Raw genomic sequence first — 17,062 nt, 5'->3', positions numbered from 1 at the left:
AGGAACATCCGTTGTCTCTGAACCCAGGCTGATATTTACCCGGATGAGGACTAAGTGGCTGTATATCGTGATTAAGTCGACAGTGAACGGAAGAAGTTGCTCCTTGAGTGAAAGAGACGGCCGTTCAAGCAATGATGCCATTACACGGAAGTAGAAATTATCCAAGATATTAGTTTTCGATGGAGCGATGAAGGGTTGGTGTTGGAAGCCCGCTCTATGATATGAGATGGCCAAACGTTCTCTGCAAGAGAACTGTTCAAGCGCAAGCTCTCTTCACACCACAAGATACCTACCGCTCAGAAACTTGATCCCTTGTTGTGGACGTCCAAGATGCGTAGCGGCACTCTCGCAGTACTCTTCGCCAGCACGGCCCTCTTTTCGCCCATCGCACAAGCCGATGGCCCAACTTCAACGCCCTCCCCAACCATCCTCCAGCCAGGTGCCCTCTGGATTCGCGCCGTAACGCCCCCCAACTACCACAAATACCTTCAGACCAAGCCACCCAACGTTCCCGGCAAAGCCATCCTCGACTCACACACCACTGCCGGCCAATTCAAGCTCGAAGATGGCCAGCTCATCAACGCCGTTTCGACCGTCCCGCTCTACCTGTGGGTGGAGGAGCCGGTGGACAAGGCGAACCCGCCGCGCAAGCTGGCAACGTGGTTTAACATGACGCGAAATCCTTTCGGAACGTTTGGCTGGCAGGGAGACACGCTTGTCTGGTCACATCCAAGTGTCAATAGGCAGAATCTGGCAGCTTGGCTAGTTTGTGAGAATCAAGAATTGTTTGTGAATACAGGCGCGTATGGATGGCAGACGCCAAGTGGGTGTGCGGATCAGACGGTAAGTTTGAGGGAAACTTGAATGAGGTGAGAAAAAAGCTAACAGTTACGATATAGATACATTACTATAACGATAAGACGGCGAATAACTAAGGTGATTGACGATAGCAACGGGAAAAGAAGGTTGGGTTCTGAATCAGGACATCGTCACTGGAGAGATATTGACCAATGGAGGGAATGAGGCCTGCTTCACGTGGTAGTTGGAGGATTCAGGTAAAGAAGATGAAAATGATAGAACATGAGAGAACAGCAAAGAATGAATGAGCCAGCACTCATGAAGAGAACCCAACGGCATCATAGGTACTGGCTGTTGATGATATTATTAACGTGAAAATGGAATCTCATGAATACAGTAAAGTCCTTGCGATTTTAGATGAAGCCTAGAAGGGTCCAGGGTCCAGATCCATCCAGGAACAGTGGGACCCGGGCCCACCCAGCCGTGGCATTTGGCCCGTGCACTCTCTATTGTTCATTTTTTCCAGTTGCTTCACAATGCTTCCGTGATCGACCAAGTGTTTGAAGTCATTAATGGATGACTTTCGGTCAAGCCTATTCAGACACAATGTGATGACATGGATAAATTCTTGCCCGTTTCCTTGCAGAATACGGCTTGGTCACAAACCCTGCTGAATTGGCGACGCCAAATCGATTCTTAGCATCTAGATTGCACCAGTGCAAGGGTCATTTGCCCGTGTTCTGGCCTGCCAAGCCGGCTTGCTCAAATGATTGCTGCTGATTGGCCAGCCACTCGCAATGGTCCAGCGATGCACTGCCATCTGGCCCAAGCGCCATCCAAGAGGGAATCAGAACAAGAAGCAGGCGCAGTCTGCAGGGCCCTACAGGGCCAGGGGCCAAGAGCCTAGGAATGGACGACAGCCCCCTTTCACGTCATGGGCGGCTACCCACCGCTCCACCCTCCCTCACATCCCAAAACCACGTTCCCTCCTCTCTTTCCAGCGTCTTTGTTGCTGTGCAAGGGATCCGTCCAGTCCTGTTCTCGATCGATGGTACTGGCGATCATCACGTTCGTTTGACCCGGCCGCTCGTTATCACAGTTTAACAGTTTTCAAACGCTCACTTTTATCGTCGCTCGATTGTTTTTGTGGATTCGATTTCGCTTTCTCCAGTGCATTTACAGCCCAGGCCTGAGTTTCACAAGTTTGCCTATTTGTGTTTCGAGTTTAGAGTCCCGCTTGTCGCAAGTCTTGAAGGCCGTCCATCGACAGTTATTCCAGAATAGAACTCGACAAGATGACGACATGGTCGTCATCAAAGAGACCGCTGCGATGGCTCGTGGCGGCTCTCGCCACTACTTCAATGCTGTCGACAACACAGGCGCAGCAGCAGTATTACAAGATCGACACAAAAGGTAGGAATGGGTTCTGTCGGTTGTACGAGGGCTCTGACTAACCCATAGCAGAGGAAATCCTTGAGTCGGCGCGAACACTAGCCTACGACATGATGCTTTTCTACAAAGGCAACCAATCTGGCGAAATCCCAGGTATTCTCCCAGGTCCTCCAACGGAACACAAGGGCGACTACTACTGGTGGGAAGGCGGCGCGATGATGGGTACATACGTCGACTACTGGCATTTGACGGGCGACCCGAGCTACAATCACGTCATTATGGAAGGCATGCTTCACCAGGTTGGGCCGAACGCCGATTATCAGCCACCGAATCACACGGCTTCACTCGGTAATGACGACCAGGGATTCTGGGGCATGTCCGCGATGCTTGCTGCCGAGAATAAGTTCCCCAATCCACCCGACGACAAGCCGCAGTGGCTCGCGCTGGCGCAGGCTGTGTGGACGACCCAGGCATCTCCCGAACGTCACGACGGTACATGCAACGGCGGTTTGCGCTGGCAGATTCCACCAACCAATGCTGGCTACAACTACAAGAACACGATCGCAAACGCTTGCTTTTTCGATCTAGGTGCTCGACTAGCGCGGTATACCAAAAACAACACGTATGCTGAATGGGCTGAGAAGATCTTCGATTGGCTGTACGCAGTTGGTTATATCGACCACGAGACCTGGGCGGTGTACGACGGCGGGCACGTGGAGCACAACTGCACGGATATCAACCGAGCGCAGTTCAGCTACAATGCAGCGCTGCTGCTGCACGGTGCGGCGTTCATGTGGAATTACACCGAGGACCAGAAATGGAAGGACCGCGTGGATAATTTGCTTACCGGCATCCTGCGCGACTTCTTTAAAGACGGTGTCGTCTTCGAGATCCCCTGCGAGGGTCGTCAGGGTGCCTGCACGGCTGATATGCTCACTTTCAAGGGCTACGTGCACCGGTGGATGGCTGTTGTTACGCAGATTGCGCCGCACACCAAGGATAGGATTTTGCCAGTCTTGCGGACTAGCGCCGAGGCTGCGGTCAAGCAGTGCGTCGGTCCCCCGACGGGCCGGCGCTGTGGGTTTTATTGGAAGTCAGGAAAGTTTGTCGATCCGTCGGTTGACCATACCAGCGGCGCGGGCGAGGCGATGAGCGTGCTGGCTGCGGTGTCGAGTTTGCTGATTGAGTATGCGGAACCGCCTGCTACGAATGAGACGGGTATCAGTCGAGGTGATCCGAATGCTGGCATGCGTAGTCGAGGCGCGGCGCAACACTTTCGGGAGATTAATGCCGGTGACCGGGTTGGCGCGGCCATCTTGACAATGTTGATCTTAGGTGGCGCGATTGCGACTTGGAGCTGGATGAGCATTGGTGATTAATTGGTTAGGGAAACTACAGGGTAACTGCACTGTTTGAGAAATTTTGTGATTTTCGATTAAATGATGTATATATTGGAACAGGTGCCTGAGATTTGCAATCTGCTTATTTCCTCGTTGCACACCTTTGGCGTAGACGGCTCTGGTCAGGTCTGATTGGGAACGACTGATGGAGATTGTTGACAGGTTTTGTTACATTACGTGTTTCAAATGCCGTGGTCATATGCTTTTCTTTTTTTTTTTTTTTTGTTTGACAGTTCGCACGGTTGCTACATCTTTGTTTTGACCCCTTTAGTCTTCAAGGCGATACCTAAACGCCAGCATCGATATCAGACAACTCTAAGTTGATTTAGGTCAGTCAGGAATGAAAAGAGAGCCCAAGAAGAGTTGTGTGCTTGGTCTGTGAGCCCAGCGCTAAGAAGTGAGTACCTCGAAGATTGGAATTGAAGAAGGGCATTTGACCTTCGACTCCAACGCATCTTCGAGAAATTCATAGATGAGCCTTGCGCACGGCAACAATACGCAACCTTTTAGAATGATGAACAAAAATCAAAATTGATGTCGAACAAGCTACCGCAAAGCCCACAGTCCACAGTCCATCAAGGTGCGCACCCCGAGACCCGCCAAGAGCCTATGACAACGCCCCGCAACGCCCAGGGCGCGCTCCAGTGCTGCGTCGCAACTGAATTTTTTCCCACCTCTGATCTTTGCGACAAAACATCCATCGCGGCAGTAGCAACCACACCCATTGTGCCGCCCCCTCACTCAAGATGACTTCTTGCATTAAACCAAATGCCTGGGTGGCGCTTAAGCTTCCTTCAGGTACAACCAAAGTTTTGCAGGTTACACCTAATACGTGAGTTTTTTTTTCATTTTCTCCCTTCCCATGTTTTGATCGCCGTTGACAATGAAACACATTTGTTGACTCTTCACTCGCAGCACAATCTCCCTCGGTAAATATGGCTGCTTCCCAAGCAACCTTATCATCGGTCGTCCATACCACGTCACATTCGAGCTTCAGGACCGGCTACCTGGCGAGAACTTCTCCCGCCTCCGGGTTGTGCCCGCATCGGAGCTCTACGAAGAGGTCTTTGCCGAGGAAGAGGCCACTGAATCATCCTCTGCACCCGCCGTCACGGGAGGCAGCAACACTACCTCTGCATGCGACACCGTCATCACGTCCACCGACGGCGAAGAATTTAGCCTAGTCGACGAAAAAGGCAACGTGGTCGTACGCTCAACCCGCGAGGTCCTCGACGACCGCGCGCGGCAGACCCTCACCCAAGCCGAGATCGAGGAGCTCAAGAAAAAGGGCAGCAATGCGGGCAAGGATGTCATTGCGAAGCTATTGCTCTCGCATACCGCGCTGAATGAGAAGACCAGTTTCAGTCTAGCCAAGTATAAGTTGCTGAAGACGAAGAAGTATATTCGACGGTTCCAGGTGCTGCCGTTAGATGTGGCGAATTTTGCTACGTGGCAGTTGGAGGAGAGGGATGCGAGTAAGATAATGGATTTGAGGGCTGAGATGTTAGGATTGGTGGGATGCTGGGCAAATGTGCATTATGGTGGGGAGGATGTGTACCTCGAGGACCCAAAGGCGAGGACAGATCAGGGGGAAGAGGCTCTTGTGCCGCTGGAGAAGGACCGGCTAAGAGGGAGATGGCTTGTTGTGGATGATACGGGTGGTTTGCTGGTTGCTGCTATGGCCGAGAGGATGGGTATCCTCTACCCGTTGGAAGAAGAGGAGGGAGAGTCCAAGCCGGAGGCGACAACCTCTATTCCGACCGAGCAGACTCCCACAGCAACATCGCAACAACCCCCTAAGGACACCGACACAGAAATGACCGACGCCCAAATCCTTTCCTCCAAGCCCGAAAAGAAGCCCAAACAACCCAAACCCCGCCCCTCCGACTTCGCAATCCCCTACTCCCAATCCAACACCCTCACCGTCATCCACTCCGCCAGCCAACCCAACCTCTCCTTCCTCACCTACTGGGGCTTCGACGCCACCTCCCCGAACCATCCCCCTCACCCGCTCCTCAATCACCTCCTCACCCTTACTTGGCTTCAGCTTCTCAAGCCGGAGCTTGACACCTCTTACTCTACCCCGCCCCTCACCGCGACCCAGGAAACATTGAACTCATGGAAGCCCAGCCGCCGGGGTAACTTCCATCGCAAGAGGAGACGATTTGCCCGGATCAGGCATATTGTTGATGCCACTCGCGCAGGAGGGTTCAACGGCCTTGTGTGTGCCAGCACAATGGACCCGATTAGTATACTGAAGCATACCCTCCCCTTATTGGCAGGTGGCGCGCCGGTGGCGATTTATTCGCCTACAATTGAGCCGTTGGCTGCGCTGGCGGATTGCTTTAGTGTCCCCCGCCGCACAGCATGGACGAGTGGGAGTGTACCGGAGGTACAGGGCTTGTCGGCAGCCGAGTTGGAACGGTGGGAGGGGAATGAACGGTTCCCGCTGAATCCGACGCTGTTGCAAGGTGTGTCTATTCAGACGAGTCGGGCGAGGAGGTGGCAGGTTTTGCCTAGTCGGACTCATCCGCTCATGACTGAACGGGGAGGGGCTGATGGGTATGTATTTACGGCTTGGAGGGCTAAGCCGGCTGAGGGAAGAGTCGAGGCGAAGGGGAGGTTTAAAAAGAGAAAGGTTGAGTGTGCCGAGGGGTCTAAGGCTGAGGTTGCGGGTACGCCTGCTTCGTCGGCGTAGAGCAAAGATGGGTTCTGGATGGGACGGAGTTTACAGGATACCATTGTACAATCTGAGTCTAAGCAAATACCTTCGGTGAATGCTGGCGCCATCCGGCTTTATTATGTGTCCCTCATCTATATGTGCCCAACCAGTCTCGAATGTTCTAACCGCGTCCCTTAAAGCCCCTTGCCCATAAACTTCCTCTTGGTAAAGCTCAGCCACCACTTGCTCGGCTTCGTCTCGTCGTCAGCGTATACCCGCGCCAATAACCTCGTCGCCAGCTCCTGCCTAACCTGCGACATGTACTGCCGGAGGGTCTCTGCGTCCTGTCTGTCGCGGGGCGGCTCGTACATCTGCACGCGACTACGTTAGTCCAACTGTTCTCAACCAAGATATGTGTCATATATGGGAGCTACCTACTTGATTCAACGGCCAGCCTGGGTCACCGGGAATAGCAAAGTTGAGATCCAGCGCCAGGTTCATCACATCCTTGGTCGCCTCGCGCAGGCTCGCTGTCGGCCGGATCTTGCTCAGACAGTCCGAGATAAACCAGATCCCGTACACCAGCAGCCTGTCGGCCGGACCCTGGATCTCAAAGTTACGGAAGAAAGTGTTGGCACGGAACAGAGCGAGCGTCTCGTCGAGGATGTCGTAGCTCTCCGAGTCGGGGTCTGGGGACTCATTTGCCGGAAGGGGAGGGTCCGGGAAGGGCAGAGGATAGACGGGACCCCGGAGCTTTGTGCGCAGTGGAAGTAGGGGGAAGTTGCCGATTAAGCGCGGCGGGTTGGGATCATTGTTGAACATGGAGTTGAAGGCCTGATGAAGGGAGGAATGGCGGTGTTAGCGATGCTTGGGTTGGTGTTGAAAAGGGATAGGGGGACGGGAAGTTTGGAGCAAAAGGACAAACTTACCGGCATTGTGTATACCTGATACACCCGCTCGGCGCAAATATTGGTTCTGTGTATGAAAACGTAAAAGATGTGGTGGATGTTTTGGTCCTTCGGCCACGCGCTGTCGCTGTCGATTCAGGAGCTCGATCGCCGCCAGCAACCACACGGCAGCCACAAGCATCCTGGAGGGGTCTCTCCACTGGCTTGGCGTGGGCTCGCCTGCCTGTCTCTGCGTTGGCCTGGTCGGCGTCGAAGGGGCGGCTTGCCGCTGCCCCGTGGCGTACGAATGCAAGAGATGTGGCTTGTCTGTTGGCCCATGCTCTGGACACAGGCCAAATGATACCTCAGGCCACAACCTGTGCACGGGGCTGCGTCATCACAGGCAGCCGCGGCCCGCAGCCTGTCAGACGGTGGGATTCAACGGCCGAGACATGATTGGCTGGTAGGGGGTCCGGCGGCTAAACTCTCAAGATATCAAGTTCCTTGACTTTGGCGGGGATTCTTTGGCGAAGGTTAGGAGATGACCTCATGGCATCTCGATTCTTGAGTTCTATCTAGTCTACAAAGATAGCTTTGATTGGAAAGCAATGTGGATTGCACAAATCTTTCATATCGTCAGGCCACAGCCGGCCGTGACACGTGGTCGACGGGTTTCGTGCAGAGCAAGCAGGGCTGCATTGGTGCCATCGTTACCATCGCTGGGCACCAATGTGGGCGTGTGTCGCGGTTGGGTGCAGGTACCTGTACATGTACAAAAGGATGGCGGTTATCCGTTACCCGTGGGACCAGGGTTGCGAGGGTTCGGTCGGTGCCTGGCCATGCTCAAATCACAAGTCACGGGATTTCGTGTGTTAGCGCGTTGCCGCGTCGGGCACAGCCCACATTGTTGCACCTTTTCCGCTCGCCACACACCCGCAGGCCGCCGCAGGCAAGAGACCTTGGATTAGAGGAGTTCGCGCAGGCCGCCTTCTGTCTTGTCCGCGTTTTTAAGCCAGCACCAACGCATTCCTGGCCAGCCGACCTGCTACCAGCATCTTTCCTGGAAACGGTTTTCGCCGGAGCATCAAGACTCGACGGTATTGACGTTTCGATTTCAAAAGCAGATCATCGCGAAAAAGCTTCCCGTTTCAGAAGTCGGTTTTTTCCTTCTGTTGGACTGTGTGGCTCACATTCCAGATTCCGCTACGCGTGATTTGCGATTTGTGTTTGCCTCAAGCACACTTCAGTTTGTTGGGGGCGTGCGATCGCGGCATTCCAGGCCCCAGCCAGGGTGTCTCCACGGGTCCATCCAGCTGAGAGGAACCCTTGCGGCTCCCCTCCTCCCCGAGAGAGAAGAGCGACCACCGATCGCCAAACCGCCATCTGATGGGCAGATTTGAGTAGGCACAGTCCCGTTACTTCCAGGCAACCGCTCAAGTCGCAGCAACAAAGCGCTCGCGCGTCTAGCGACTTTTTTTTTCTGAAATTTTAAATTTCACCAGCTAATGCGCGCGTCTCCTGCACCACCACAACAGGTCCCTTTTTAGCAGCAGCTTTCTCGATCAGCTGCGCGCCATGGTCAACATGCCGACTGCCACCGCTCGCGACAATCCGGGCACGGTGCCCGACCAGCAACAGCACGATTTTTGTGACGCAGCCCAAACCATGACATTGTCCCAATCCGACCAATCCCAGATTAACCCGATGCCTGTGCGAAAGCGACCCTGCATCCGCCGCGTCACCCGGCCCGAGCTAGGCTCGCTGTATGACATCATGCACGAGCATGCCGGCGTCGCGCTCTACGTCCTTCCCATCTGCTGGACCGACCTGCATGCCAAGTTGCTCGACGTACGCTTCGAGGAGATGCCCGTCATCAACCGACCTATCCCCGATTTGCCGCCTGGCATGTGGGTTGAACCGTCGCGCCTGGCGCAGAACCTCACCAACGAGTTGCACACGCTTGTTCGTGAAGAGGGTACGCCTCAGCGCATCTTCTGTAAGAACCGCGCCATTAAGCACATCATGTCGACCTTCTTCCCCGAGACGATGTCGCGCCCCAAGAGCGACGCCCAGTTGAATCTTTACTTCGGCAAGCGCGTCTTCCGTAAGGTTGTTCGTGTTCCCTGCGTCTGGAAGAGCGTCAAGAGCAGCGATGCATCCTTTGACTCATGCCTGACCGTGCCGGCGACGTCTTTCAGCCAGGGACTGAAGGGGTCGCGCGACACGGCGACCGACTACTCACCTAATGCGCCCATCATGGCCTACTTCAACAAGTCCCAGCTTGCCAGCATACGCAGGAATCTCTACACCGTCATTCGCGGGCCCAATAACACCCCGAACGAACCAGTCACCCGCCTTCAGCAGCTGCGCTCCAAGATGCTTACTCCTTCAAATCCCGACTACGACCCTTACCTAGTCGCCGTCTTCCTCGCCATGGCACAAGCCCATTTCTACCGCGAACCGCCGTCGCGGGCCTCATCCCCTCCCGAGTCCCAGAGCCAGAGCCAGCGCAAATCCATCCGCCTCACAACCCCCAAATTCCGCGACATCAAGCTCCGCATCATTACCCACGACGAAGGTAACGACAGTACTCCCAACTTTGTGATCTACACTGCCGTAGTGACCACCTCCTTCATGGAACGCTTTCTCCACCCACACAAAGCACCCCCTGCTCATGAATCTGGCCCCGGCATGACCATCACCTGCACGCCCGTCACCGTCTGGCCCATCCTCGGCCTCAAAGAACGTCTGGCCAAGGCTCTCGGCACCGAAATCGCTGGGGAGCCGATGTTCGCTGACCCAGAATATATTGCCCTCTGGGACGCGTTGCTCGACCAGCCGCGCACGCCAAAGCAAGAGTATAGTACCCCCTCGCCGCCGCCGACGGCGCCGGGGTACAGGGTCAAGAGAAGAAAGAGGTCGGCCACGCCCGAGGTGAGCCAGCAGAGCCAGGAGTTGGATCGGAGTGGGAGTAGCTTTGATGAGGAGGCGAGTACGAGGGCGAATTCTCCTGTGGAGAGTCGCGAAGAGAAGAAGAATAGTGGCAACAGTATCTCGTCGTTGGGATCCCCTTCCGGGTCTGCATCCGCGACGGGTTCAGCGTCGGATGATCGCCCTGTGCTGAGTCCTGCTGCTAAGAGGAGGAGGACGACGCGTAGGGTTAGTACGCTGGAGGTGTGTTAGCTCGAGAGGGGTTATGGCTTAAGTTCGGATTTAGGAATGGGTTATGATGAGGATACGCTTTTATGATGGATGGTCTGGCTTCAGCTTAACAACTTACTTTGCTTTTTTAGCCACAAGTTTTATTTTCGTTCTTTCGTCATCGACGGATGGGGATAATAAAGGAAATTCTCTAGCATTTAAGGTACAGCGGCGGCGACGGGACTGACTGGATGGCTGGATGGGGCTTCTTTGGGCTTGGGCAGGCAAGGCAGGGAAGGGCGCATGAGACTACTACTGCTTCTACTGATACCCAAATATCAGAGAATCCGGATGCATATTGGGCCAAGTCAGAGGTGGTTTAGGTCGGCGGCGGCGAGCCTCGGGCTTGGATCAAGCTTGAGACGCGTGTATCATCAACTGGTGCTGTCGGTTTTGGTCGTAGTCTTGCCTTGAGTGTAATTGGGCTGGGCTGTTTGGGGATGACGTGACCTCGTATCTGGGTTTCGCGGTGATTTGGTCGTGGGCTCATAGCAAAAGAGCTCTATCCCCAAGGAGAGAACTCATCAATGTCATTGTAGCAGCAGCCGTCCATCTTAGGCCCATGATGCTCAGCGAATGCCCTGTGTGAATGATCCCGAGGACGTCCATCGAGTTTCTACAGTGTCCGGGGATCTTCCCGCTATCTCGGGAATCTCCCGGCCTTTTGCTCTAATCTTATCATCAGTCTTTGTAAGCAACGACAGCCCTCCAGTGGTCAAAGTTCTTTTTTTCTCGGCGATGTTTGGTTGCCTTGGCCTGACGGCAGCCACCACGTACTCGCCCTTGTCAAGCATGGACGAGGCTCCACTAAGGCCCCTGGCGTTGTGGGCCTTGACCCTGTCCACCAGAGCCCCAGGCAGCCTCGATTTGTCTTTTTCGACTCTCAGCTTCAACGACACTGTCGATCATGGCTTTGAATCAAGTCAATCATCTGAACTCCACAATCACTCTATCACACCCTTAATAGTATTCCTAAGACTTGTGATGCTGTTGTGAGCAAAACTGAACCGTAAAGTTCCTGTGCCCCAACCAATCATTATCGTCAAAACCCTCCACAGTGCGCCGACCAATAGTTCAAAGTGCATGCTAGTGCCGTGCGCAGCATCAATGAACCGGGGTCCGTCCCGAACTTCCTGAACTTCTGGTTTGCCAGCCCCACAGCCAAGTACCCACTCCCTGCGGGAACACGAACCGACCGGGTCAAAACCGCATAATTCGGGTGAGGCGCACCACATGACCCGGAATAGGGGTGGGAGCGAAACTCCGAGCGTTTTCGTCTGGGTCTGCATCGGGGCGTGGTTGGTCGAGAGGATGTTTTGTGGCCGGTTTCAGCGTCTTTATACTTCATATTTGGGGAGTTGAGCTCTTGAGTTTTCGTTGGCGCGCTTCTGGACGTTGAAATGCTTGCTAACTTCACCGTTGCAACGACTACCACCTGTACTACACCAAGCACTTTGACCAGACAGGACAAGCAGATCTGGACAGATCAGTATGCCTGCTCGCTCTCACCGGCTGTTGCTTACCCCTCGGGTCCTTGTGTGGGACGCTACGCACCGGTATTTGCTGTGCAAGCTGGAATGCTTGTTTTGTGGCCCCCAAACGGGTGAACCGTGGATGGACGGACCACTGAAGCAGTGAAACCCTCATCAGGGTTCGTTGTGCCGGTGCTGTTGGACGACATTCTCTGTGCTCTCGCACAAGACCACAGGTGATTCGCAATCGAGTCAATATTCATTTCCCGGTCTTGGTCATCCACGGCTCTCGCCCCTCAGCTCGGCACAGCAGCTGAACATGATCTCTGCCGGCAGAGCAGCAGTCTTTCCAAACTCAAAAGATCAGACGAGTGGAAGTGATCTTCAAGACCGCAACATGGAGCCCCAGATGCAGATCGCATCAGTTAATATCCCTCTGCACTCATCCCAAAGCGTTGGTATATCTGAGACCTCGCTTCTTGTCCGTCTCAATGCTTGGCGAGTGCAAGCCCCTAGTGAGGTAGTACCTTGCATCGGAGAACCCGCTTTCCGCTACCACCAGGTCGCCACAAACGTTAACGTGCATACGAAGAGACTCAACGGTCGGGCGCTAAGATATTCCTCGTTCTTAGTGCCAAAAAAAAGTTCCTTGCCCTTAGTGCAGCCACAGAACTTTTGAAATACAGGAGGCCGGCGCTATGACTCTCAGCCCCGGGTTCTACAAGACCGAAGTTTTACGACAACGGTTTATACCACAAGCACGCTAGAAAGTTAGCCTATTCTGGGCCAGCCCACCAGCTCACACCATCCACACACTCCTCCTCCACTTAGATGCGCTCGGTTAGATGCCATGGCACGCTGTGTACAGGCCTTCCCCTCGCCGTTTCCATGGATCGTCCCCCCTTCACCTCAGCATTCCCACCGCTAAAAGTTTGTACTCAGCTGCCCCGCATGCCTAAGTTGCAACTCATCCCAGATCCCCGGATTGCCCCTTCACTCCACTTCCTGCCTGTTTCTGCTTTTTAAGCAGCTGTGTGATTCCTGGTTCGGTCGTGCCGTCGCATTATGGGCCTCGCCTCCGGTCTTTAAACTCTGCTTCTCTGCGCTCTTGGTCTGTCAGCTGGTGTGATGCTTGTTTCTTACATTCCGAGATAAATTCTATTCTTGTTAATTCCCTCGCCATCGTCCCGCCCGACCTCCATCACAACTTCATCATTCCCGCTTGCTTTCCGCTCCCGCGACCAAGGTTTAACTCTGTACTTTACCATCGAGGTTGAAGGATTAGGCTGGCTCCATTCAAGTCGACTGTTCTTCCAACTTACGACAAGACTGCGAAGTGACAGACTGTGCCTCAATCTCACATTATTCTTCCAGCACGCGGAGCAACATGTTGATGCTGCCCTGATGACAAACATGACGCTGTGCCTTTGAACGACCCGCCTAGCCTGAGCTGAGCCTCCAGCCATGAGCAGCGACAACTTGAATCCCACGACTATCCTGAGCAGCAGCATCACCCGAAGATTGGTTAACACCGACAATGGCGACGAGAGCATATTCTCACAGACCAACGTCGCCGTTTGGGTCTTGATGTCCGCGTCGGCCATGTTCCTATTTATGCGTCTGTGGTGCAGGCATCATTTCTCTAAGTGGTGGTATGACGATGGGGTATTAACTATTACTTGGGTATGTTCTCTCCAGCTCGAATGCTGAGAAATGAGGGCTAACCAGAGGATAGATGATCCTCCTCACAGCAGCAGCCCTCATCAGCGCCGCTATTAGCGTGGGCTACCACACCGACGACGCCAAGCGCACCTTCTTCCTCTACCAGAACATCTCGACGTCCCTCACGACCATCGGCACGGCATGGACAAAAGTTGCCTTTGCGTTGACGCTGATGCGGATCATGCGTAACATTTACCTGCGCTATGTCCTGTACTTTGTCATCGTGACTGTCAATCTGGTGTTGGTCCTCGGAATGCTGTCCATCTGGATCCCTGCATGTACCGACCCGAGGAAACATCTTCGTCCGCAGCATGATTTGTGTTTCGATCATATGAATTTGATGTACCTTGGGGGGACGACCATGGGTATGTGAAGTGTTTGAGTCCGTGGGTTGAGGGATGGAAGCTGACTGAGTCATGGCAACAGTGTACGGCGGGTTGATTGATGTTTTGCTCGCTCTCTTCCCCTGGTTCATCATCCACAGGCTCCTGCTCGAAACCCGCGAGAAGCTCGGTCTCAGTTTTGCTATGAGTTTAGGCTTCATCAGCGGGATGATAGTCATTCTTCGGACATTTTTCCAGTTCAAAAGGATTGATAACAACTACCGTACGTTCCCTCCCATTGGCCCTCTCCCGTATAACAGTCGATACTAACACTTGTTGTAAAGACTACCTCGCCTTCCTCGCGATATTCAACTTCCTCGAGCCCTGCGTAAACATCATCGCCCAAACCACCCCCCAACTCCGCGTTTTGTTCGTAAACGCAAAGCACCACAACAGTAGCGACATCATGCTTCGCTTGACCTCGCCCACAGCTGCCATCGATACAAACAAGCTTAATCTAACTCAACTCGAGGATGGAAGTGGAAGGGGGCCGAGCGATAGCCCAGGGAGTCCAATGTTTCAGCATGAGGAATTGGCGAGGGCAGTTTCGGTAGATGGGGAGAGAAAAGATAAGGGGAAGGGGGGTTGGCAGGGAACAGGGGAGGGAAAAACGGAGGGGAAACTATGGAGTTTGGCTGTTTGAATTGAGTGACTTGGGTTGGTTGGTTGGGATGCGGTTTGGTTAAGGTTAATGCCTGTCTCTGAGATACCCATTTTCGTTTGTTTGTTTTCTGGGTACATATTTAGGACTTTAGGTCTTTAGTAATATTCTTCATGGTCGCAAACACAAACACTTGTTGTGTGTGCAGGTAGTTTGTGCTTCGTCTTTTAGTTGGGACGATATGAGGCAATACAACCAAGTCATGTGGTCTAAACTCCTCTTCTATTAGTTTCCTCATCAAACCTTTCAAGTGTCATACTAGACTGCAGCTAGGCACCCGGTAGCTTTCATAACATAAACACAACGTCATGAGTGTCTGTTTAAGAAAGACTTGCTTGAGGCAAGGTCAACGCGGGAAGTTAATGAGATACACTCATTATCTCATTGTTTTCCTTAAGCCTCTGCGCCAAAGTTTAGTGATGTTAGTGCCCCCAAACCGGCAAGATAGGCTGCCTGCTCCTCTCGGCATTCAAAGCCCTTGAAAGCAATAATCAAGCAAAACAACTCTCTTAAGATAGCACTAGCAGCCAACTTCCTAGACACCGCGTTCCCGAGCTCTCCAAGCACCGACCAATTAAGGGTTGAATTCATGCGAGGTTTGCTCCGAAAAATGGGAGGGCATGAAATCTGCGGTTAGTGTATATCTCATTGTCATTATTTTCGAGCGGCTCTTATCATGGAGGTGATACTGATTGTTTCGACAAAATATGGACAAATGAGAAAGTGGAAGAGGGGAGAAGAGGAAGGGAAACAGCTATCTGAGAACATGACAGATGAGCTGAGAGCAGTAGAGAAATGCGAGAATACATGAAAAAGGGCAAGACAAAAGTGGCGGAAACTGGAAAGAACCGGAATCAACTGAGACGAGAGCGTATGCCAAACCGTTCTAGAGTAATCTAAAAGAGAAAGAGAATACGCGAGAAGCAGGACTTGAGAAGGACAAGAAGCAGAAGAACAAGGGAAGGAAAAGAGAAATGTCCTCGGAAGCTCTTCGGGGACACTGCCCGGATTTCAAACACCGGCCCCCGTACGACAAAAATCAATCACGAATCTAGATGCTTTGAGCAACCTTTTTCAGCATCAGCTAGTAGAGTGCCAGCTCACCAGTTGCTGGCGATGGCCTCTGGATGTTGAGCTCAACGGCGCCGAGTGATTCCAGATTTGACCACTGGGTGTTCAGCTCTGGCAATCACGAGCACATTCGTTGAATTCTCGGTGAAATTCAGCACATACTGTCTCATACCGAGGAGTTGGAGCTGAAAGAAAGCACATTTCCTCGGCGCCTACTGAGTGTCAGCGGAAAAGGGGATTGAACTCGGACCGCTAGTGTCGAGATCTGGTATGCAGGTCCCAGGGGATGAACTGCATCTCCGTTTTATTTGGGGGAAAAAGAGTGGGGGGGTAACGAGAGTTTGACAAAGAACACGCCATGAGCCTTAGGTATGATGATGGGAAAGAGGAAAGAGGCTGGGAATCAAACGGAGACGGTTTTGGATGCCCGCGGACAGGTAAGAATCATCAGATGCTTGAGAAATACTAGAACCGAAATGGCTAGCTACACGAACAGCATTCCAAGAAACCTATCTTCTCCGGTTGTAGCCTCCTCGAAGTCAAAGAAAGTGTAAACTTGGTTCAGTAGAGCCTGTGGATATTCCCAAAGCAGCAAGTCAGGCACACGACAGCTGATGATGTGAACCTCATCTTGGAGGATACTGAGATGTCGGACATCCGGACTGCTACAATCCAAACCTCCTCGCTGCACAAAATCAAATCACATGCTTTTTCTACAAGCCCACCTTACATGAAAGACTAAGAATATCCAAGAGTGTGGAAAGTGGCCTGCAGGTGGTGGGAAGATGCGGCCGGCCAGCTAGTGTGGCTGCGGCGAGTTGGGGACTGTGGGGTGACGGATTAGTGGTAGCCAACTTGAAGCAGGCTGTGTGGTGTATGTCATGGTGCAGTGCTAGATCATACATCATACAGGATACATCACCTTTATAAGGGGCTGGATTGATTGTTGAACTCGGAGATATTTCCAGGAAACATAGAGCATGCGTGGTGGCTTGTGCCTAGTGTAGAGTGAGCGTGTCGACCACGTTGTGAGATGCAGCTAACTAGGAGCACGAAGCATCGTCGGGCTAATAATGTACGAGTCCGTCATGGTCTGGCATGGTCGTTGGTACGCGTATGAGAACATAAGAACATAAACAGTGGGTAAGGTATGTGGAGGGGCAGGAACAAGACTACAAGATGGGGCTCAGAAGAGCCAAGCCACGCGCTTGTCAGCCGACGTCTCCAGACTGTGACATCTCCCACTCCCCGCATCGGGGTATCGTCATCATTCATCGTGTTCGTATGAGGTAGTGCAGAATGTGCAGGACCTAGCACAACGGCAAACTGAGGTGGTTGGGGGGGGGGTGGAAGAGGGGGGCAGAACGGCCGAAGTCGAGGGTACAACAAGGCTACAACACACTACACACCGCA

The 17,062-nt window shown here is 53.1% G+C and overlaps 6 protein-coding genes across 6 annotated transcripts; 5 read left to right on the top strand and 1 right to left on the bottom strand.

Moving 5' to 3' along the window:
• Positions 1 to 330: 330 nt before the first annotated feature.
• On the top strand, positions 331 to 935 carry CTHT_0020810 (uncharacterized protein; the record flags this gene model as incomplete). The annotated part of the gene is made up of 2 exons (XM_006692492.1): positions 331 to 843; positions 900 to 935. The coding sequence occupies 2 exons, from the start codon at positions 331 to 333 to the stop codon at positions 933 to 935; spliced, it is 549 nt and encodes a 182-aa protein (XP_006692555.1).
• Positions 936 to 2,093: 1,158 nt separating this feature from the next.
• On the top strand, positions 2,094 to 3,569 carry CTHT_0020800 (mannan endo-1,6-alpha-mannosidase DCW1-like protein; the record flags this gene model as incomplete). Its single annotated transcript, XM_006692491.1, has 2 exons — positions 2,094 to 2,211; positions 2,263 to 3,569. 2 exons carry the CDS (start codon positions 2,094 to 2,096, stop codon positions 3,567 to 3,569), a joined length of 1,425 nt encoding a protein of 474 aa, XP_006692554.1.
• A 767-nt stretch (positions 3,570 to 4,336) lies between these two features.
• CTHT_0020790 (uncharacterized protein) lies at positions 4,337 to 6,288 on the top strand (the record flags this gene model as incomplete). The annotated part of the gene is made up of 2 exons (XM_006692490.1): positions 4,337 to 4,422; positions 4,506 to 6,288. The coding sequence occupies 2 exons, from the start codon at positions 4,337 to 4,339 to the stop codon at positions 6,286 to 6,288; spliced, it is 1,869 nt and encodes a 622-aa protein (XP_006692553.1).
• A 158-nt stretch (positions 6,289 to 6,446) lies between these two features.
• Positions 6,447 to 7,187, bottom strand: CTHT_0020780 (uncharacterized protein; the record flags this gene model as incomplete). Its single annotated transcript, XM_006692489.1, has 3 exons — positions 6,447 to 6,623; positions 6,691 to 7,086; positions 7,182 to 7,187. 3 exons carry the CDS (start codon positions 7,185 to 7,187, stop codon positions 6,447 to 6,449), a joined length of 579 nt encoding a protein of 192 aa, XP_006692552.1.
• Positions 7,188 to 8,714: 1,527 nt separating this feature from the next.
• CTHT_0020770 (uncharacterized protein) lies at positions 8,715 to 10,322 on the top strand (the record flags this gene model as incomplete). The annotated part of the gene is made up of 1 exon (XM_006692488.1): positions 8,715 to 10,322. The coding sequence occupies one exon, from the start codon at positions 8,715 to 8,717 to the stop codon at positions 10,320 to 10,322; it is 1,608 nt and encodes a 535-aa protein (XP_006692551.1).
• A 2,954-nt stretch (positions 10,323 to 13,276) lies between these two features.
• On the top strand, positions 13,277 to 14,373 carry CTHT_0020760 (uncharacterized protein; the record flags this gene model as incomplete). Its single annotated transcript, XM_006692487.1, has 5 exons — positions 13,277 to 13,495; positions 13,548 to 13,899; positions 13,961 to 14,140; positions 14,202 to 14,286; positions 14,349 to 14,373. 5 exons carry the CDS (start codon positions 13,277 to 13,279, stop codon positions 14,371 to 14,373), a joined length of 861 nt encoding a protein of 286 aa, XP_006692550.1.
• Positions 14,374 to 17,062: the final 2,689 nt, after the last annotated feature.

This window comes from Thermochaetoides thermophila (genome assembly GCF_000221225.1).
Source record: "Thermochaetoides thermophila DSM 1495 unplaced genomic scaffold scf7180000011815, whole genome shotgun sequence".
In the NCBI taxonomy this organism is placed as follows: Eukaryota; Fungi; Ascomycota; class Sordariomycetes; order Sordariales; family Chaetomiaceae; genus Thermochaetoides; species Thermochaetoides thermophila.
This window is presented reverse-complemented; position numbering and strand designations above follow the sequence as displayed.